Raw genomic sequence first — 23,442 nt, 5'->3', positions numbered from 1 at the left:
TTCTTATTATTACTTGTCTATAAAGTGATCCCTTGATGATACCTTTGAACTGTCTTAACCTTTATGAGCACAATTTTCTGATCAAGAAGTGATTGAATGTTAAAAAAAAAAAAAGGGTCTGTTAGCATCCCTGTTACTGGTTGAGGAAAGCAATCTTGTTATAATGTTTAAAGCTATGTAACCCAAAAATAAACTATATTATATAACCCCTTGGTTCCTATTTAACCTGTGATAAGTTAGGGTTACAAGACATTCAGTAGATACAAGCCTTGGCCCCTGAGTGCTGGCTTAGTAAACCCTTTTGTTGGTCTCTGTAAGTTATTGAAGATGCCCTGCTGGATACCAGTGATGTACACATCAGGATGTGACACATTGGTCATCTCCCTTTAGCTGGTCACAAAACCTGGCAAGGGAAGACAACACGTGGGTAGACAATTAAATAATGAGAGACAAAAGCATGGCTGTTTTACAGGATGGTATAAGTGCCCCAGTACAGGTTTGTGCAGATCCTGGAGGGTCACAGTCACAGGTGGTGAAGGTCAGCCCCCTCATGTGTTACCAATTCAGAGGCTCTCACTCTGGCCTTTAATAGATCCTTTGTTGAGAGAGCTCAGCTTCTTGGAATAGAAATGATGTGTGTTTTCCTTCTCTGAGCATGCTGCGCTCTCTGGCTGTTTCATCTTTCAGGATCCACTAGTTCATGGACTATGGGAACTGATGACTCACCTAATGTCACAGACGATGCGGCTGATGAGATCATGGACCGCATCGTCAAGTCGGCCACCCAAGTGCCCAGTCAGCGAGTGGTGCCGAGGGAGAGGAAGCGATCTCGGGCCAACCGCAAATCTTGTGAGTGCTTTTGAGCAGGGGTGGGGGGGTTCGATCTTTGAGGGTTCTTCCTTTCTGGCTGTGTGACTCCGAAGGGCAACTCCTGAGTGGCTGTCTGCAGCACCCACCTGCACTCCTCAGCAAAAGGTTCTGAGCTTCGCTCTCAGTGGCCTTGTGGAGGAGCAGGGTTGTAGGCATACCTATCCGGTATATTGCTGTTGGTGTCCAGGCTGCTCTTGCTTTGTAATTTGTCCCTAGGAAGGTCCAAAAGGCTTGTGGATGTCTTTCATGTTTAGGGATGGGCACAGTGAAGTGCACTGCCAGCAATCAGCCCAGATGATTTGGTAGAGGCTGCTGGTCTATTTCACCCAGGAACCACTTGTTGTACTGGACACTGATTACCTCCGGGGTTTCCCACATCTCACAAACACATCACAGGTGGAAAACTAGGGTAGCAAGTGATTTCATGGTCATTAGGATATTTAAATAGCTCACGTTAGCCTAGGCTGCTCAGTGTTTTACTTTTGCTACCAAACAGAGGATTAAATGAAATCAAAATGACTGTTTTTTCCCTTTAGCCTGCACCTTCTGCCCACACCTGTGTCCTGAGCTGATGGACGTGGTGATGCTTTTGCTAGTGGTCTGTGCCCATTGACTGTGCTGAGTTCCCACTCTCTGGGGAAACAGGATCCCTGTGAATCTTTTGACATTTGGATGCATTAACTGGTGCCCTTGGTGTTTTAAGAGCATCCCCAGGCTTTATTGGCTGCTTGGTCACTCACAGAAAGCTTGATTCTCCACCAACTGTGCCTCTGAGAATAAGGGATGGTGATAAAGAAAGGAAGCCTGGTTGCCCACCCCTGGCCTGTATCCCCAAAATGAAAAGAAAATGACCCCAACAGGCAGGGAGTCTATAAGAACTCAAATGCAGGGCAGCCCCAGCTCGTTCCACTGGTGAAAGTCACACAGAGGTGACTGGGGTGTGGGCTGCACATGGTGATACTTGTGGTTCTGCCTGACTCATTGCCATGCTTGTTTCCAGGGTTAAAGAATGCTAAAACAGATTCCTGCAGCCTCCCAGACTGTGCTCCTTCCACATGATCTGCTTCAGTTTCTGATGGGAACTTTCCGCAGAAAGGAAAATAACTGTGTGGGGGTGGGGCGGGGATGGAGTTTGATTCTCATTTGGTGTAATGGGTGGGCTGATAATGTTTCTCACTTAGTATAATGTGTGGGCTGATAATCGGACGAGCTCCCACGTGAGGTTGATGCTGCTGACCCTTGGCATTCACTTGGAATAACAGAACTCTTGAGCTGTAGTTCTCAGCCATGGATGTACATGCTGAGATTTGTAAACTGCAGATATCTTGGCTCTCGCAGGCTAACAGCTTCAGAACCTCACTGATGAGGACTGGGGTCTGGGTCTCTGATTCTTGGGAAATTACTGACATTAGAAGGTGGACATTCCCTCCAGTACATGCTTCACCCCCTGTCCTACAACCCTCTATTTTTCAAATGGATAACTACCACATAAAGTACACTGGCTTCCTACATCTTCAAGAGTATATTCTCACTTCCAGTATCAATATCTAAACACCAATATCTAAAGAAGGCCTTTACATTTATTTTTCTAATATTTTACTCCTTTCCCTGTGCCACCATGAATTCCTTGCTTGGGTCTTAATGTACCCATGTGAGTACTTGACTAGGGATTTGTTCCTCATAATTGGACCTCAGACAACATAGATATTTCCTGGAAGCTTATTCACAATGAAGATTCATGGGCCCCATTCCAGGGAAATTGATCCAGAATCTTCATTTAAGATCTCTGTGCATTTGACTCTTATAATAAAATTGAAAAGCAATGGGCAAAGGGACCAGGAGTGATTGTACCAGATACTGAAGTAGCCATCTCTTCTCCAAAGGGTTGGGGCTAATTCATACTGACTGACTACCACACGACAGATCTCGTTTTATCCAAGCCAAGTGCAACAGTCTCCTTTTTCCTATTTAAAGGGTGTGAAATTGTGTTTCCTTGTGATTTTAATATACCTTTCCTGCACATTAAGAAGGCTTGGCCCCTTCCAGTTGACATCTCTTCTATATGACTTGTCCATATCATTTGCCCATTTTTCTGTTGCTCTTTTTCATAAGAAATTGACTTCTTAAATTGCTTCTTAAATAAAGCTCGTGAAAGGCTTTTTGAGTAGATTATCTTCAGTGGTTCCCCTTTATCCCCTTGTTACTTCCATAACTGGCAAGAATGACCAAAGCTTTTTAGATGTTAACTCCCGGTCTTATGACAGTGGGCAGCGTCAGAGCAGGGTTCCACATGAGAGGTGCTGGGAAGGGCCTGGGAGTGGTGAACTTAGGAAAAGGGTATGGAAAGGCTGCCAGGTGAGGGAGTACCCTGGTGGAAAATAGATGAGTTTGGGCAAGGGACCTCAGATGAAAAGACATGTGAGACATGGACCCGGCCAGTCCTTAAAGACCAAGGTTATGAGCTCCTCTTTCGAGTTACCTGTCTGCACTGGGCCCACCCTCTGGTTCAGAGAGACAGATTCTTAGACTGATAGCATCAGGGGAAACAACAACACCATCATAATTAATTTTCCTCTTCAGTCTGGTCAGAGAGAGAGCCTGATATTTTGGTTGACATAAAATAATTTCGTAAGGTATCATTTCCATTCCGATCTTATGCAAAGCAGCCATATATTCTTTTTATTTAGCCAAACATACTTTTCCCGGTGACATAGTTGCCATAACAAATAGAGCACTGTGTGCTTGTGTTTATCTGTAGCTCATCTCATTTATTAGTAATGGCACTAGCAACAGAAATTTAAGACAGGGAAGGTTAGATGTTGATTTCTATTTTAAAGGGTTGGACGATAAATGCTGGTTTTCATAAGAGGTTAAAGGAATGAAAAAGAAACAATTTGTAAAGTCTATGTGAAATTTGGTGGTCTGGGCCTCACCATGAAACAATGCTGTGTTTTAGTTGATTGTTTAATAGTGGCAGTGAGGCAAACGGATAATGAATAACCAACATAGTTGTGTTATAACTCATTTTGCTAAAGACAATTATAGTCCAGCTGGTGCAGGAAACTGAACTCAATCTAGCCTATAACTTAGAAATTTATGGCCTTAAAGTCACTCAAGAATCCTCAGAGATAATTAGTTGTGTGTTTCACATGTGTTGCTGGGGGCTAAGTCTATACATATCAAGTATCCTGCTTCCACCTGACATATGTAGTCATTTAGGACCTTTCAATGATATCTTAATCCATTTACAGATTCCCATGGTACAGTTTCCTGCTTTTCCAGGTAGTACCAGTCAGCATCTCATTAAGTAAAATGTTTCAAATTGTGCAAGTGATTTCTAGCCTGTCTCTAGCTACCCCAGATGCCTTCCCAGATTCTAGCCAAAGTTCCATTCTGCTGGTGGCTGTGACCCAAGGAAAGTGTTCACAAGCTCTCGTTTTTGTTTTGGTGGTTGTTGCTTTTATGTTTTAGGTCTTTTTTTGTCATATTAGAGCCTGTGTTTTGTCCCAAAACCAGTTGTCTTCTGAGGATTTTTGGAAGATGGCCTTGCCCAGAACTATCTGAAGCTCAGTAATGTTTGAAGGATCCTTCATAATTAATTTAATACTACAGGACTGGCTGTAGCAGCTGGAGAGGAGATGCAGCCTCCATCCCATCCTCTTCATCCTTCTCTCTCAGACACATGGTCGGAAGAGTGTCTGCCCTGCTGTCTCATGTCACCAGGATCTCAGCAGAACCTGGGTTAAGGACTCAGCGTCAGCTTTTGTCTTTTCCCAGGCAAGCCCAAATCTTGTGATAGTTGAGAGCGGATGGGTGTCCTTTTTATCTGCTGAGTTTCTGTTGGGGTTCTAGGCCTCACCCATAATGTGACACGAACTTTTGGGCTCAAGGCTACATTTTTGTAAAGATGCCATCATTTTGATGTGCTCTCCTACTAGTCAAGAACCTTAAGTTGGTCACCTCTGTGAGAGTAATTGTTCAGTGAGAAGTTGCCAGGGATTGCTGAGAAAGTAATGCAGGACTTTGATTGTGCACCCTGATTCCTGTCACCTCACTGTGGCGAACTCCGTGATGTGTGTGTGTTTCCTGTAACTATGAAATTTCCTGGAGACAGAGAATTGTTGAATCTTAAAAACTACTAAAACCAAGTATGGTGGCAGGCACTCACAATTTAGAGCATTCTGGGGGTGGAGGCAAAAGGATTGTTGCAAGTTTAAGCCCAGCCTGAACAATTTAGCAACTTAATGACTCCTTGTCTTTAAAGAAGGAAAGAAAGGATGGCAGGGAGAAAGGGAGGAAGAGCTGGGGGTGTAACTGAGTGTGAAGGCTCTGGACTCAATCATCAGTACCATAGAAAGAAACAAATCACACTGCCACAACAAAACAATTAAATCTACTTTAGGAAAAAATAGGTGACATGTCTCCCAAAATACTAAGTTTAGCTCTGTAACTGATCATTGCACAACATAGTTCATGTCTTTACTTTTCCAAAGTGGTATTTGAAAATATTTAGTGATTTCTTTCATTAATCCTATTAAGAAAAATTTCCCCACATTTTTAAAAATAGTTCTTCCTTACTTATCCTGAGCTAATTATATCTTCTTTTTATAAGGCATGTTAATGATGGCCATAGGCCAAAGGCTTTAAAATGCTCTTAGAACAAAATAAAGTAAGATATTAAAGAAAGGAATTAAATGTCTTGTCTTCTCAACAATACTGTTCACTCAACAGGATGGTCATTAGTATTTACCCAGAATCTCAGGGATATTCAGAGGTCATTCCAGATGGACTGACCTTTGAAGATAGCTGAAGGGCCTACCCATGTACACAGGACCCAGGACTGGAGGGTGAATGAAACAACCTAGGAGAGAATCTGCAGCCTTCTATCCGTGACCTGTAGTGGACAGGCCTTGCAGCATAGAGGCAACCCTGTTCCTGGCCCAGACATTAGGGCTCTGACTCTGTAACATGTTTGAAAGTCAGGCTCAGGTTTTAGGGTTGGACATAGGGAGAGTCTAAAGTGTTTCACTGCACTCAGTGAATGGCTCTCTGGTTCTTGTCTTTTTAGACACATCATCTTCCCCCTTGGGGAACTAGCAGCCTAGTTCTTTATGTCTTTATATGGGCGCTGATAAATAAAGGCAGGCACTTTCTTGTCAAAAAATGCTGGGCTTTCATTTCCTTGAAATCTTAAGGTTTTTTTTCTGTTTAAAAAATAACTTATTCTGCTGGGTGTGGTGGCACATGCCTGTAATCCCAGCCGTGGGGAGGCTGAGGCAGGTGGATGGGTGAGTTTGAGGCCAGCAAGGATGACATAGTGAATTCAAGGCTGAACTACATGATGAGACCCTGTCTCAACTAGCAGCCTAGTTCCCCAAGAGGAGGCTGGCTTTTCTCCCCTTTGCCATGCATGTCCATGTGGCAGACACTCATGTGACACAGAGTGAGGCTGAGAAGGAAGGAGGAGGAGTAAAGAGGAATCCCAGGGATCTGTCCTTCCTGCCTCCAAGAGCTGTTCTGAGGGCAAGAGAGAGAGGGTTCCTGTTAGGAAGCTCAGGAAAGGCCAAGCTCCTTCCTGCTGGGATATTGTAGCATTTCATTGTCTTTGCCAGTGAATTCAAGTGGACTCCTATCCCACACAAGAATTCACACATGTACACAGTAGGAATGGAGACGGGATTCCACATAAATTACTTGGCCTTATTTGGCCACAGGCTTCTTAATAAATGAGGGCAGTAATGGATGGGTAAGTGAGGCACGATGACAGTTCCCACTTCCTTTTTCCTTTCCTCCCATTCTTTTTCTCTTGTACCAATGCTCAGGGAGCCTGATGCTCATGGGAATTTGAAGATGGCTTGCAGGTGCTTAAGGACTGCCCTGCACAGAAATCCTGCCTCCTCAGTTCGTCACTCTGCTCCGTCACCCACATCACTCTGCACCAATTGCCATTTGCCATACCCAGAAGGAGACCAGACCTACCATTATCTCCTTTCCTCTTTCCACCAGGATGCTACTGTGATGGGCTTTTGCCTGTGCACATAAAAGCCCGCAGTGTTAGCACAGTTCTTGGCCAGTGATATTCCTATGACAGCCCAGAGAACTGGTGGGCTGGGCTTAATCTGGACAGAGGGAGGCAGCTTTATCCTAGTGAGGGCTTGAAATATCACTGAAAACTCTGAGTCTGTGAATTCCTGAGCCACCCTTCCTTCCCATGTGTAGACTTCCCAGGTTTGTGTGGTTTCTCCCAAAATTTATTGAACATCTGTTTCATTTCTCCTTTTAGGCCAAACTTCACCCATATGTCTCATGGGAGGCAGTTGGCTTTTGGATTTCCACTAATTACTTTCTATTCAGCTCCTTCCTAGAAACTAAATAGATTCTTAAGCAGTACCGGATGTGAACTGAGCCAGTTACAGGAGGAAAGGCATTGCTGTAGGGGTCCTGCTAAGCAGGGAAACCGTAGCCAGACCAGTGACTGCAGAAAGCACTGATACCATGAGTGTTTCTGAGAGCTGTTTTGGAAAGAGTGAAGTTCTTCTGAGTTAGCTGAAACTCCACGACTGTAAGCCTTTACCACAAAGGCTGCAACCTATGACTTTCCTAAGGTCGTGCCTTTACCTGATCCCTGGAGAAGATGAAAATGCAGGCTTGTAGGACTCCCCTAGAAACCTTTTTCAGTGAATCTCAGAAGAATCAACAAATCGAATTTAAGTGAACTACATTTGGAAACCTCTGTTTTGTTTTGTTTTGTACCAGGTCTGTTTTAACTTTTTATTTTAAGAAAATTTTACACTTATAGAAAAGTTACAAAAACAGTACAGAGAATTGCCTTATATTCCTTATCTTCCTTCTCTTAATGTTATCACCTTATAATGTTAAATCTAGAAACAATGCCGAAAAGTTTATCAAAACTAAGAAATTAGCACTGAAACACTATGCTAACTAAACAATAGGTTTATTCAAATTTTACCAGTGTCTCCCCAAAAGTCCACTCTTGGTTCCAGGGTCTTACCCAGGATCCCACATTACATGTAGCCAACATGTGTCTTCAAGCCTCCTGATCTGTTCAGGACATTTCATGAGATATTTTTGAAAAGTGCTGGTCAGTTATTTTATAGAGAGTCTACCCATGTGGAAAACCTCTTGCTTTTAATGGATGGATTTTATGTGAAAAAAAAATGAGTGGAAAATGAAAAAAAGAAAAAGATTATTAAATTATTGACTTCAACTAAGAACAAAAGTAAAAAAAAAAAATCTATGGAATATCTAACACCAAGTTACTGAAGACTATTCACTTAAATTGCCTGTATGTGGGGCTGGGGATTTAGCTCAGCGGCATAAGTGCCTGCCTTGCAAGCAGACAGTCATGAGTTCGATCCCTGGTACCGATAAAAACGAAAAAGACAAAAAAAAAAAAAATTGCCTGTATGTAAATTTAAACAGCATGAGTGGGGCTGTCATTTTAACTCCATTCAACAGACAGAACAAGATGACCAAGGGACAGTATGGAATGGCAGCAGGCTGATTCTCCTCAACATGTGAATTTATAGGACCCTGAAGTTCTATATTAGTCCTATGGTTCTAAATGCAGTGCTCCCCATTAGAATAATCATTATAGCATCTTAGCATTAAAAAAAGAAGCCACCCCAGAGCTCCCAAATCATGGTTGACATTATATACAAAAACAAACAAAACTGTCAGTGAGTCAAAGGCAAAAGAACAGAAATGGTCAACTTCTCATCAATTTGAGAGTGTCACAGAGCGTCCTGCCAGGCCACCGCAGGGCACAGCCAGTCCAAGTATGGGCTGTGATCCAAATGGCTTGGCTCAAATCCTTTTGTATTCTTTACTGTGTGAGGCTGGGCTACTGGGTTGATCCTTCTGTGCTGCCAGTTGTTTACTTATTGAAGGGGATGATAACAGTACCCATCAGGGTACTGACAGGGTTCCCTTAAACAATCTACACGAATATTCCGTAAATGGCCCCTGTCCTCACCATTGTTCTCAGGTTGGACTCATTTATCGAAAAGTGAGCGTTTAGTAGGATTAAAAAGCCCCTTCATTTTCAAGGGAGGAGAAAAAAAAGAACGTGTGCTTTCTGATTCCACAGTCCTTTTGACAGCAGAGATGCCCTGAGTCAGAGTCCCCTGGCATCACCATGGCATTGTGAGAGATGTCGCCAGTATCTAGGGCACTGCTGGTACCAGCCAAGTGACCCATGCTAAGTATGGAAGAGCCATGAAGCAGATGGGGGTAAAATGTTTCCAGTCTGTTCTCAGTTAAACAGGCTTCGTATAGAAGAACTGATCACTTGTGGTGGGCTTGAGCACATTAAGGTAGGACATGCAAGTGGGGAACAGAGGGTCCTCTGTCTTTATCACTAGACCATCAGCTAGCCCCACCTCATCCTGACACCTGAAAACTCCACTGTTTGATGCAGGGGTTGTTTCTGCTGTAGAAATTTGGATTGCACAAGTCCATAGCCTGCAGCTCCTGTTTGTGAATGTCCTTGTTATCTAAGGTCCCCAGCCTTTGTTTTCTAGAATCTTTGAGTGGAAGCCAACTCCCTGTCTGGACATGTTCTGCCCTGAGGTTTCTCCTTATCCACATACCTGTCAGTACCTGTTAGGCCCCTCTTTCCTTGACCGGGAACCTCTGTCCATAGCACTTGGCTCAGGACAGCTACTCGGGAGCACTTAATGATGAACTGAAAAGCAGATAGACAATGAGGCACACAAAGAGGCTCTTACTAAATGAGCTACTCAAATCTGGGGTACAAAACTGCTTTTAGTTAATAGCTTTCATTCCTTCTGTTCTTTCAGGTGGTAAAGTGAGTTAACAAGGGGAAATATTAGAGATGCAGGGTCTTGCTCATTACACTGAAGGATTCATGTTTTTCTAATGGAACTTATCGGTATTGTCACGAAGGCCCCCAGAAGCAGGGTTCTATAAATAGGGAAGATTTTCTTACATGTATTCACTTTTCAAGAACACATCTGGGAAACAAAGGGAACTAAGCTTTTACCACAGGAAAGGACAGTGAACCCAGACAGGAAGAGAGCTTAGGAAGGTGGTCCCAGGCAGGTTAGAGCTTCAAAACCCAGTGTGGGCCCACAGGGGTTGGGGCATAGTCTCTTTGTACCAATACAGGTTATCATGTAGCCTCATTCCGTCCTCTGAGCTGTCCCAGATAGGCCAGCCCAAGCCCATACCTGTTAGGAGAGTGTAAATTGCCAGGGTCCTTTCTCAAGAATTTATATGAACTGAATGTGATAGCTATGGGATTAGAGAAAATATATGAACAGTAGTATTCTTTAAACACCTTCCTCAGTAAAATGCCTAACAGTCTGTGGGGGCTTCTGTAATCATTTACCCCAGAGTGTACATACACCTCAATGTACACAGATGACATGTCCTTGCCACCTTCTGTGACTAATAAAGTTGTAGCTGCCCAATAGTACTCCATGGGCTTGTGTAGGCAGGACTATCTTGAATAGGTATTAGCAGTGTTTCCTACTTGACAGTAATAGATATTTTGCCTTTATTTTTTGATATTAAAACAATTTTTCTTTAACAATCACTTTAAAAAGTAAGAACATAAAACCTGTTACAGACTAGTATTTTTACTGCTGCCCCATAGAACAAATTCCATTACTGATTAAATGCACTCTGCCTTAAGCCAAACATTTTATCAGGCTGAGTTTTACACTCAGTCTGGAGTCACAGGGGGCTGGGCTGAGGGAGGGTGAACTAAGCCTTAAGAGCACTTGTGCGTGGAGGGGCCTCGATCCAAACCAAGGTTCATAAATTAAGTAGAGTTGATCAGTTGAAGGTACTACTCACAGATCCCGTGTCTCTCAGAAAATCCATATTTAATGTCTGTGAGTCTTCCATGGGAATTTTGAACCTTTCAGCCAAATGTTGAATGCATAATAGGTTTTCAGTTGATAGATTGGATGTTGATCTTTGTTTAAAGTGCTGATTTCTGGGAGAGACGAATCCAGTAGGTACTAGTCTGTGCTCCTTCTGCCATGAGCCTGAGTCTTTCAGATCTTCTGCTATAGCTAAATGAACTTTGTTCAGGGGCTGATGGAGGGTGGGGCATAGGTTATGGGTGTTGCCTGGAGACCCATGAGATGCATCCTGGAAGGGATATAAGGGGAAATTATATCTGGCAAGAGGAAAGAAAAGGCATTATGGGTGTCATGCTTCCTCCACAGTTTGATAAAAGACCTGCCCTAAGATTCAGGGATTGACTGATTTAAGAGTTAGGATAGAAAGTAGATCCATGACATATCTTTTCTGAAAACAGAATAAATACCCCCAACTCTGTTTGACCTTCAAAGAAATAACAGAATAGGCCAAATATAATTTGTAAATCAAGGAAAATGTAATTAGCATTTCAAATGAAAAGATTTGTTCTGAGAGGGATGGTTGCCTCCTCAGTGACCCTCACTTGGCATTTGTTTGTGGTGCTGAGGGCCTCACCCATGCTAGGTGAGCTACATCCCCAGTCCCCAGCCTTTGTTTTGATGTAAAAATTGAGCAATACCACAAAAAAAAAAAAAAAAAAAAAAAAAAAACCCACCTCATATTGCCAAGCTAAAATAAGCAGGTTGTGTATCAGTTGAATACAAACTGCCCTCCAAATGCCCACGATGACCCCCAGGGAAGAGAGTGGGGCCAATGGCTTTCTTGAGCCTTCTGTTTCACAGAGAACATCCTCCCAGAAGTCTTTTGTCTGTTTGTTCCTTGGCATGCATTCCATGAGAGTCACTGATTATTCTAAACGTTGTGCCTAAAGGCCTTTTGATAAGCTGAGACTGAGACCCATAACACAGAGGAACTCATCCTGACCAGCCACCAGAGTGCTGTCCACTCTGGTTTCCTGTGATACCTGACTCCATGAGTTCCTGGTCACATCCCCAGCTATCAGTGCTCTTCCTGCAGATTTGCAAGACTGTTTGAGCTTGCTGAACCATCACTAAGCACTGGCCATTCACCTAATTAATGTCAATGGAGCTCGTGTTTTCCTGTCTTTAATGACTTCCTCAGTTCTGTTATACTCTTTATGCCAGGCAGATGTGGAAGTCTCCACATACCAACCGTCTTGCAGTTGGTGCCTGTTTTTCTGAGATCCTATAGGAATTCCTCCCCTCCTTTTAGATCCCACTCCCCTTCCCCAGGATCACAGCATCTTCAGGTGAGCCTGCTGTAATCCTAAGATTGTCTCTGCAAGAGCAAGGAGGTACAGAGCACCCTTGGTACCCCAGCTTCCTTATGGGTCCTCAGGGACAAGGGGGATTGGTATACTGACAGCGGTTGGCCCCACTGCTAACACCTCCTTCTCTTCTTCTGTCTCTGGTTGTGATCTGTGTATGCCACGACAGTGCGAAGGACCCTGAAGAGCGGCCTGACTCCAGAAGAAGCCAGAGCCCTGGGCCTGGTTGGCACTTCTGAGCTGCAGCTGTGATCCTCGGGCACCTGCAGGAGTATACTGAGCAGAGGACCAGCTCGTTACTGGACAGAAACCCACCAGTGGGGTGGAGGGGACTTGACTCTAACATCCAATGGTTCTGAAAGGAAGCAATCTCCTGTTACCTTGTGGCTTTTGTTGCCTGCTACACATAGACATGGATCTCCAGAAATCTCCTGCACGAACGTTTTTCATCGTGTCAGCTGTGTTTCTCTTTTTTCCTTAACACCTGGTTTGTTAGTTCCAAAGTGTGATACTTTTTCTGGGCAAAAAGAATGGCCCTTTTAAGGAACAAATCACTTCTGTCACAGTTATTATGGTAATACGAGGCAATCTGATTAGATTCACATACTGGATTTCCACAACACCAAAATATCCAGATGTAAACTCCAATCTTGTACTTAAAAAGAAAGCACAGATTGTTTACCAGTTGTGGATTTTAGATGTACTAAATATTTATACGAATTCATAAATGTACACCATGTTTCAAATACTAAATAAATAGAGTTTAAAGCCATATGTGCAAGTTTTATTCTTTTAGGTGTGGGAACTAAAACAGCTGTGCAAGCTCACCTCCTTTTCAAGGCCTCTTCCAGGGGCATCAGAAACACCTTTTCTTGGAAGGACTTACGAGCCTTTGGGTTGTATTTTTCTGTGAGAATGAGAATAGTGCCGCAGTCTGCTCTTGGGAATTCTTGGTTTATTTAGGCATCGGCTTTTGTTGCAGGATATACTAGCTGTTATTACCTAATACACGGCATTCCTTACCCATAGGCTTGCTGTGATGCAAAACATAGAGGAGCTTTTCACACATCTGAACTACTCTGCACTGATTTATCTTTTATAGAAAAATTCATCTCGGATAATCCTAAATCACCAAAATCAAGCAGAAATGTAAAGTTTTGTCCACAGAGAACCACAGAATTGCACATTGAGTACACAGCTCTCAGGTACTGATGATCAAGAGCTACAGCACCCAAAGGGAAAGGCGGTGGGAATTCAGGGCTCTCAGCAATCACACAGGAATGCCGAGGGACTGGTGCCTCACAGAACTGAGCCCTCCCCAGGACCCCTTGGCCTGAGGTCACCTTGCTCCCCAGGAAGAACCTCCGCCTTCAAAAACAGGGAAAGGTAAAATCACAGGAGGTATTTTGGGAAGTCAGATTATTTCATCTTTGCTTCACTGGGGTATGTGACTTATAGACAACATGCAGAGGACCTAAAAAGCCAGAGATAAAATATACTATGGGACCCTGCTTGAAAGAAGGAGGCATTTGTCAAATGATACCTGAAGGAGGTGAGTACCCCAGAAGAGCCTGAAGAGTTATATTTGTGGATCACAGACCACTAGTTTTATTTAATCACAGTTGAAAATGATATATATTAATATTCATTTCCCTTCTGGTTGTAAATAACATGTAATATTCCATACATAGTTTAGTGGTTTGTGAGGGGAATCTGTTTGTTGCCTTGGTACTGAATACAGATATGTACTATCTGTAGCACATGGGATACTGATGGACAAACAAAAGAAACTGAATTTTGTCACATTGTTTAGTGAACAAATAATCTGGTGCCCTTCTAGAGGCTGTTGGTGTTCTGAGAGTTGTTGTTTTAAAATAAAGAGTTCACATTTGGAAGGAAATGAATGACTGAATCTAATGTTAATTTAATTTTAGGGATCAAAGATGTCTCAGATTCAAGCAAGGTTAATAAATTTATTGCTTACAGCTAGGTAAGGAGGGTCTCATATTGGGAATGACATTCTGAATGCTCTCTCTGTAGTATGGAAATAATGTAAGGCAGACATTCCCTAGTGTGTGGCTTGGACTCCCCTGAATGTAACAAGAGCTACTGATATCTCTGTCACTTTCCTAGGAATTGTGATCAGTTTATCTAGAGTGTGGCCTGGACTTTGGAATGTTTAAAAGATCATTGTGTTTCTAATATAAAGATGAATTAGGAAGCAATGGAATCACAAAGGTGTTTCTCTCTCTCTCTACTTACGGTTGAAGACTGAACATGGTATTTTTCAGAGCTTCGCAAAACCAAACATTATTCCTGAAGGTAGAACTGGTTCTTAATCACTACTGTCTAAAATAAAGGATGACAGAGATTGTCTCCTGCTATTACTCAGGAATAGCAGAGGACCTGCAATCCCAAATATACTTGATATGGTGAACTACAAATACACCTGATGAGTTAGGAGCAAGGGGAAGCTTTTAAAGACAAAAGACAGAAATTAATGTAAGTTGTTTTAAAACAGACATGATTACAGGAGCTTACTTCAGGAGCTGTTGTCAGTTTGTCTATTGGGCAGGTGTTCTTGTATGCACACAGCTAATTATTTTTCTGTGGCTATCTGTCCTTGTGCAACTCATGTAGCAAGTTGTAGGGCTCAGAAAAAAATTCCTGTGGGCTTTTTTTATTTAGCCAAAGCATGTCAATGTGCTCATTCATGGCCTTTTGGGTTCACTTGTTTAGGGTTAGATATAAGTGTCTTAATTTTGGTATTGATAACTTTCACTCTGTTGAGGAACAGATCAAGCAGGTCATGTTTGAACAAAGACTTCTGCACACTGGGTGTCTAGAAAACTATCCTTATCTTCTATCTTAAAAGCTAGGCAGAAACAAGCTAGTCCCTTACTAAACATTTCTTATGTCCAGTAACATGGGAGGAACACAGGCGGTGATTTAAGAAGCCAGCTCTTGCCATAATGTTGTCTTTTATTTACCCAGAGAAATGCCTCCTACTTCAGTGGCAGGAAGACTTCCTATGGGGAACAAACCCTGACATTGTGGACAAACTCAGAGAGTAATGGGAACCCTGCTTTCTGGGTGAATGTAAAACCTTCTGTTCTGAATTCTCCTTCCCACGGGGCTGTAGAATTCTGTGGAGGGAAGATCCATCGAAAAGGCCTGGAAGAGTCTGGACACAATTAGTCTGCATCTTTAAACTTGATTGGTTTTGTAATTTTTAGAAAGTAAAATTGGAGGATATTTATGTTGCTTATTTCCTTTTTCTTTGTTGCCACTTACCCTGGGTGTTTCTGTTAGTGATTTTTACTCAGGATATTAAATTTCTCTAAAAGAACTTTGTGAAGCATTAATATGAATGGTACCTTACATTTCAGAGTGCTATTGCTAATCTTTTTGTTCAAATTACATAGATATTCTTGTGTTTATGTCTTTATATGGGCGCTGATAAATAAAGGCAGGCACTTTCCTGTCAAAAATGCTGGGCTTTCATTTCCTTGAAATCTTAAGTTTTTTTTCTGTTTAAAAAATAACTTATTCTGCTGGGTGTGGTGGCACATGCCTGTAATCCCAGCCGTGGGGAGGCTGAGGCAGGTGGATAGGTGAGTTTGAGGCCAGCAAGGATGACATAGTGAATTCAAGGCTGAACTACATGATGAGACCCTGTCTCAAAAAACACAGAAGCTCACAAAAACTTATTCTAAGGGATATGGGGATGGAGGAAGAGGGGTGCATAGGGCCTTATAGGGTGAAAGACTCAGTTTTCTTCCAAGTTCACTGCTGAAAGTGTGAGAACAGCAGAGGCCAGATAGTAGACGACTTGGTTCCCAGGCTCCTGATTTTTGTTGGCTCTGTATCATCTATGGTTCCTGAACTCACTGTTTTGTGCTCATGGCCTGAAATGGTATGCCATCAAGTTCCACTGTAATATGCTGAATACTGATCACCCAAAGACACCAGGTTCTAATCCTAGGAGTCTGTAATTGTTACCTTAGAAAGAGAGGCCTTTGTAGAAGTGATTATTTTGAGGCTGTTATTATAGGAAAATCATCACGGACTGTCTGGGTATGTCCTAAACCCAATTATAAGTATCCTGAAAAGGGAGAAGTAGAGCAGGATTTCGTGAACACGAAAGAAGAGGGGTTAAGTGAAAGTAGAAGAGGAAATTTTTGTTGTTTTAAGCCACTAAGTTTGTGGTATTTTGTTTGTGGAAGTCTCTCTTAGTTTGTTCATTGCTGGGACAAATACCCAACACTCCAAACTTGCAAGGAGGAGAGGTTTATTTTGGCTTGTAGTTACATTGAGTGGTTGGCTGGCTCTAAGGCAGACATGGCATAGCCGGGAAGGCAGCTCACATCTCATGGTGGCCAGGAAGCAGGGTGAGGAGGGAGGAGCCAGGAAGGGAGATCCGTACTTGCAGCCCAGCCCCCCAGACCAGACCCCACCTCCTCACAGTGAGTTAGCTATGTTGCCTCCATGGTGTACACACCTTCCAAAAGCCCTACCTATGAGTGCATGAAACCTCTGCAGGTCATTTTTTATTCAAGCAATAATGTAGTTCTAAGAAGCTACACAACCACAATAAATAAGCTCTGAGAGCCAATAAAGGAGGAAATTGTGCCAAGCCTGGGAAGTCAGCTGGGAAAAAGACAGCCATGATCCCTTAGGGAAGATTACCAGGAGCTAGCGGAGGTAGTAATCATCTAAAATTTTTTTTTTTTTTTTTTTTTGGTATCGAGGTACCAGGAATCAAACTCACAACCTTGTACTTGCCAGGCAGGCACTGTGCCACTGAGCTGTATTCCTGGCCCTCATCTAAATTTTAAAGATTAAAAACTTATCACCCATTCTGCATCTATTTCTGGTTTTCTGGTTTGTTATCAGAAAATATTTTATCAGAGAGGCAAGTAGAAACAGAAACACCAATTGCCTAAAGGTTGAAATGTCTGGAGTTACAATGAAGGTTTGTGTTAAAACACGTAAATTTTGTTGAAAAAAATATTTGGTAGAAAAATCAGTTCTTGGCTAGGTAACTCCAAGTGACTTCAGAATAGTTAAAATATTTATCAAAAGTGTATCTTTGTGAACATTTGATGTGTATTATTTAATAGAGTCCTTATGGTCATTCTACATTTTCATTTAAAGAAATTGAATGAGACAGATTTCCCTAAGGTCATAGAATGGAAAGTGACGTATCTTGGCTTGTTGCAGTAGTGGTGAGAATGAACCAGGGTGAACCTGGTTTGCCTTGTTGATTTGTTTCTACCATGTCACCCTCTGGCTGCTCCACACTACTTTGACCCTTACTATGGGAAGGCCTGCTCCCAATCCAGGTGGGGCAAACTGGCTGGACATTGAAAACATCCAGCTAAGTATCTGAATCATTTTGCTTCCTATGTATGTCAAGAATTGATACTGGACAAGGCATGGGTGCTAGGTGCTATAGGAAGCATAAGAATGTATAAAGACCCTATTTCCAAAACCACAAATGAGGATCTGATAAAGGTTTTCAAGTCGCAGCCCGTAAGCATGGCATGAGGCAGTCTTGGTGATACTTTGATGTCAAAACATCTTAACTGATAATGTATTTCATTATGGCATCTGACAGAGACAGTCTGTGAACTGAACTAAGGTATTTCTGCCTCCAGAATAAAGCAGTGGCCCTGTCTTCCCAACTTGTATAAACGTTTACACAGCATCTTCACAACTTATTAATTTTGCTTTTTTTATTTGTCCTGAAGTATGAGGCAGCTTTAATTTAGTATAAAATTATATGTACCTGACCCTTTTTAATAGTTCATAGAATTCCACACCAAGTAGGATGGCTTTCTAGAGTAACAGACTCCAACATAACAGTGATTGAAGTCATACAAGAAACAAGATAAGATGACCAAAGTTAACCAAGTGGTACTGACATGAAGTACTCACAGCAGGCTCTCCCTGTGGGCTGGAGCTTCATGGAGCTGTGAGGTAGAGGTAAATTAAAGGTGAACCTCAGAAGGAAACTACAGGTGTAAAGGAGCAAGAAAACCCAGTTGGTGTTCTGGAAAAGAAGGGAATGTCTGAGAAGAGTAGAGCTGGATGGGTCATGTAGAAAGTAATTGCAAACAAAGTTTGGAATCACATCATAAAGGAAGAATGGATAACGTTAACACTACATTTTCTGAGTTCTTATGTATTGGCTCATGTAGTGGCCACAATGAACTCCATAATAGAGGCTGTGTATTTTACAAGAGAATGCTTGGCTGAAAAACAATTTGTTAGCTTAAGCCAAAGGAAGAAATTCATCACAGAATACTATGGGAAATAGCACAGGTAACACAGATAGTTCCCCACCTGGAGTCCAGTCAATTGTAATGAAACGGCCAGAGTTATACTGTACAAATAATGCTGCCAAGGACCCTATACAGTATGTGAGTGGCTATTATTTTGGTTACATTATAACCTCTAGTGCAACTGTGAAAATCTAAAGCAAATATAGCTCAAAATCCAGTACACTGGAGCTAATTTTGAAAAATCAAAATAAAGTTGAAGGACTTAAGTATATAGACAAAACATGATTGGCCATGAGTTGAAAACTTGAAATTGGATGATGGATACAGGGGATTAATTATACTCTTATACTCATCTTTGTGTTTAATTAAAAGCTTAGAAAAAATACATCATGTAGAAATTTTAAAAAGGTCACTTGGTCTTTCTATGCCAGTCATTATATAAGACTTACTGGATTAAAAGTTTTGAATTCTCTATGAAATAAAAGGCACAACTATCTGATACTCTAGCAAATTTTGGACTTGATAAGCACCACTGTCATCATTAGTTGATTAAAATTCCTGGTACCTGGAACTGTTCCTGGCAATTTTAAGTTAGTAGGTCTGGTGTGGGATCTGGGCATCTGAGTCCAGTGCCACTGCTCCATGTTTGGAAGTTTTAAGAGCACAGCCATAAGGAATCAATTCTACGGGCTGTCACATGCAAGCTTTGACTTTTCATTCCTATCTTTGGCTTGATTACCTCCCTGCAAGCTGAATGATGACAGTGTTTTATGTACAATCTTAATGAGATCAACACATTGTGAAACACTCTGCCACTGATTCTCTTTGTAATTCCAACATAGTGTCTATGGAGCCCACTTCTGTTGCTTTAGTTACCAAACAAATCTCACGGGGTTTCTTCCCCAGGCCACTCATTTGACTCCCATGTTGTTACAACTTTTGCCAAAAGCACAGGGCCAGCTTCACAGGTGGGTGACCCCATGCAGTTACAAAGGGCTGCGCACTTGGGGGGCCTCCCATTGATTCATTGCTCTGTCAGAGTACTAGAACTCAATTTTATCCTTGCATTTATGTTCTGTAAGTCACAGACATGAGCACAGGACATGTGTATCCACTGTTTCTGAGTGTTCCATGCATTACAGCTTTTGTGAGCGTCAGAATCCACTGGACCCATGATGTGGCAGAGGTCAGTCAAGATCAGTACAAGGCAAACATGTTATGCCTCTAACTGAATACATGCTGTACTGAGCCCATTCAGAAGCAAGGCACCTTCTAGAAAGGCAAAACATTGAGGAACCCTATCCTATCATTTCTTACTCATTTTATTTTTCTGTATTAGCCAACTACTAATGCTGAAAAGAACAGCACAGAAGAAAAAGAAAACAGGGCAGTCCATACATCTTTTTGTTTTTAGTCTTTTCTTACCCAACAATAAACTAGAAGTTGGGTAGATTGGTAAGATATACACACATCAAAAGGTGAAATAACAGCTAATCAAATTTAGTGCAAGTTTTCTACTATTCTAGTAAGAATCAAATACACAGGCATACTGTATGCATACATAAGCTATAAAGTATAAACTGTATAATCCTGGTGATGTTGCACGAGTTAATGCATTTATATTTTTAAACAAACTGCACAATGGTAAAATGCATTTAATAATATAAAAAAATTCAAGTTTTCTCTGCTTAAAAGTTTTACGTAGCAAGCAGAAAACCTTGCCATGAGTAACTATAAAACAGACCATAGAAGAAAGAACATTTTAGTACTTTTAGTGGTACTGTTTTTGTGTTACTATTTTGTTGTTTTGGAATCAGGGATCAAACTCATGACCTTGCTCTTGCCAGGCAGGCATTTGTGACACTGAGCTAAATCCTTAGCCTTTTTTTTTTTTTTAAAAAAAGATAGGGGGGATCTCATTATGTTGCCTAGTCTGGGTTTCCAATTGTGATCCTCCCCAGCAACCTCCATTACAGGTATATGCCACTACATTGAACTGTTTTCCTGTTTTTGTACAAGAGGCCCACATCTTCAATTTTGCTGAGTTCTGTGTACTTTGAAATTGGCCCTGCTTTTCGAGGCTCTGTTCCTTGAGGCAGATCTCTAGCCTGGCCTGATAGTCTTGTGAGGACTCCTGCTGATTATCACTGTTCTAATGGGAACCATTGCTCTCCTGCTTCACTTGTGGACTCCAGAACGAGACCAAAATAAATTCATGGGCTCCTTGCATACTAACTGAAAGTGACTGGCTGCAATGGAAAATAACATGACTTGTTGACCCCCTTTCAACCTTGACTTGTCTTGGAGAAGCAGTCAAATCCTATTTCTTTTGTTTCTTCCTTGAATGTTGCATTTTTGTAAATGCTTGAACTGTAATAACCTAAACAATTAAAAGGGCTGGAATAGCTCCCAAATTAGGAAAAATCTGACAGTCATATCATTGTTGAAAACATTCAAAAATGTTTAAATGACCAGGGTGAATTAAAAATGGTTTTGTAACAGCAAAGAGGTGCCATTTTCAACATTCCCATTAGAAGTGAACCAGAATGACTGATGTACTGACATATTTTAAAGCAACTGAATGAAAACATGAAGCTCTGTTTATGCTCCCGAAGTCCAAAGACTTTTAAGCACTAATGTTTCAAAACTTTGAACTATTACAAAAATGAGCAAGCAACCAAGGATTGTCTGAGACAATCCTTGAAAGCCAATTCTTTCCCCTGGTTTTCCTCAGAGGCTATGAAAAGTGGCAGAACGAGGGGAAGACTCAAGCTCCCCCATGAGTATCACTGTAGCTAACAAACCAAGAATTGAAACATTTGATAAATATTCAAGTGGTATCAGAGTCAGTTGCAGGTACAGAAACTCAGGAACTTCTTTTAATGTCTCTAGTGAGTTACAGAAAAAGGAAGTCCTGGAAAATTGTATAAGGAAGCCTGGACAATCACCGCAGAAGAAAGAAATCACAAATGAGAATGAAAGTGAGTTGGAACCGAGGTGTGCAGCTGATACGGGTCTCTGAGCTTCACTCCTCTGGGCTCTTTCTCCCCCAGACTCGGGTATTTCAATACAAAAATCGAAGCCACTCAAGGGCTCCCTACTATCCCTGCTGGTAGTAGGTGACTCCGCACTATCCCTGTTAGGAAGTACAGAGAAAGTTTTGTTTCTGCCCAGTGATGGGCCAGTGAGGAAACAGCCATTCATAATTGCAAACACAACCAACTTGCTGTACAGAAATTCCATTCGATGTAGCAGGTAAATTCAAAGTGATCTTGCAACAAATATTAGACATAAGCTAAGTGTGGCAGCACATGCCTGAAATCCCAGCAATTGGGAGGCTAAAGCAGGAAGATCACAAATTCTAGTTCTGCCTGGGCCATTTAGTGAGACCTTGTCTCAAAAAGATGTAATTCAGTCTGATCACCAATACCACAGATTAAAAGAAAGAAAGGAAGAAAAAAAGAAAGAAAGAAACTAGGCATATGGGGCCAGCTAGATAGATGCCTAGTTTCCCTATACATCCATAGGAAAATGATTTCTGAATTATAAAATTCTTTCAAAGAAACTCTCAGAACTCCATTCTGATCTAAGCCAGGGCCTGCCTCTCTAAAGGATGGCCCAGGACGAGACAAAGTGGGACAGATGTCTCAGAGCTGAGAACAGGCACAGAAGGCGCAGTGCTTCCGTTCAGCAACTTGCTTCAGCAAAACTCTGGGAGGCTACAAAACAGCACTGGAGTGTGTTTTCTCTTTTCGTGTTTAAATGGTTAGAAAAAAGTGTACCAGGAGTACATGTCTCCTTAAAATACATTTTGGCAAATGAATGAACATCACAACAGAACTAAAAGCAAAATAAATAAATAAATAAAATAAAATAAAATAAAAATTACAGGGAACTAATGAGGAAGTTTATAGGAAAATGAAAAATGAGAATAGTGAAATATGTTCCTGGTAAACAATATGAAGAATATACAATTATAGACTCAAAGTTTTCATGAAACATTACAACCCATGAAGTTAAGGCATTATTATCTAACAACAAAAATTAACTGGTTTGAAGAAGAGCGGTATGAAAATAATATAGTGATGTTCAAAGTAACTTTCTGTAATGATAGAAACATTTCATATCTCTATACTGTCCATTATGGAATCTGCTAGCCATGTGAATTCTTGAAATATAAAGGCAACTGAGGACACGAATTTTACATGTAATTTAAATAGCCACATGTGACTGGTGGCTACTTACTCAACTGTGCAGTTCCAGTGTCAAAAACCAGTGGTTTCTTATTACTGCTGAGAGACTGAAGGTCAGGTATGCAAACAAAGGAAAGTTCTTAAGAGATTTCTCTGGCCACTTAAGATCTAAAATTCTCTACAGCTTTTGGAGGCAGAGGCTGGCACAACCCACTAGGAAGAGCAAAAGGGAAGGATGCATGGGTAAAACCCAGTACATATGCCCCTCTAGTTCCCAGCTACTGTCAGCAGGAAGATTTTGGCCACTCTGTAAGATGCTTACAATTACACAGAATCAGGTTGTGACCCCCATGGGGCCATCTGTGCATAGAAATCACTACTGTGGGACTGGTGGAGAGGCAGAGATGGTGCTCATTTGCGGATAGGGTTTGCAGAACTTGATGAGGGTTTAGGGGCAGGAGGAGCTGAGGGCCCTTTCTGGCCCCCTGCTGGCTGAACAGGCCCTTTCTTCTTTGGGATTACAGTCTTGTTCTTGGTCTTAAACACTTTGCTTGGATCCAGCTTGTTCATGAAGGAGTCAGTCTCTCCCGTGAGCAGGTCTGTGTTGTAGGTGATGGGCTTAAACAAGCTGAACCACTGCTGTAAGGCAGAATTGAGAGAGAGGGTCAGAATTCAAAGGAAAATTGCCATTCTTAGTCAGGCTATGCAGGGAGAAAGCTGGGGACAACAGAAAAAAGAAAAACAGGTCAAGCATCTCAAATCTGAAACTTTTAAGAGTGTCAACCAAGAAAGTCTATGCATATATTTCAAAATTTGAAAAACTCTGAAATGTAAAACACTTCTACCCAAGCATTTCAGATAAGGGATATTC

The 23,442-nt window shown here is 41.7% G+C and overlaps 2 protein-coding genes across 20 annotated transcripts in view; one reads left to right on the top strand and one right to left on the bottom strand.

Moving 5' to 3' along the window:
- Fhod3 (formin homology 2 domain containing 3) overlaps window positions 1–12,863 on the top strand; it is a 444,662-nt gene extending 431,799 nt beyond the window's left edge. For all 19 annotated transcript variants that reach the window (XM_063232040.1, XM_063232044.1, XM_063232043.1 and 16 more), the window contains 2 exons: window positions 688–849; window positions 12,261–12,863. In XM_063232040.1, the coding sequence (XP_063088110.1) occupies window positions 688–849; window positions 12,261–12,343 (245 nt within the window). In that variant the 3' untranslated portion in view covers window positions 12,344–12,863. The remainder of the gene's footprint in view (window positions 1–687; window positions 850–12,260) is intronic.
- Window positions 12,864–16,365: 3,502 nt separating this feature from the next.
- Window positions 16,366–23,442, bottom strand: part of Tpgs2 (tubulin polyglutamylase complex subunit 2) — a 39,859-nt gene continuing 32,782 nt past the window's right edge. The window contains exon 7 of the mRNA XM_003474001.5: window positions 16,366–23,210. Within this exon, the coding sequence (XP_003474049.1) occupies window positions 22,983–23,210 (228 nt within the window). The 3' untranslated portion in view covers window positions 16,366–22,982. The remainder of the gene's footprint in view (window positions 23,211–23,442) is intronic.

This window comes from Cavia porcellus, unplaced genomic scaffold (assembly GCF_034190915.1).
Source record: "Cavia porcellus strain 051 isolate PalLab524CR breed Dunkin Hartley unplaced genomic scaffold, mCavPor4.1 scaffold_20, whole genome shotgun sequence".
NCBI classification, from domain to species: Eukaryota; Metazoa; Chordata; class Mammalia; order Rodentia; family Caviidae; genus Cavia; species Cavia porcellus.
The sequence above is the reverse complement of the archived record's forward strand: the minus strand, read 5'-3'. Positions and strand labels throughout refer to the sequence as shown.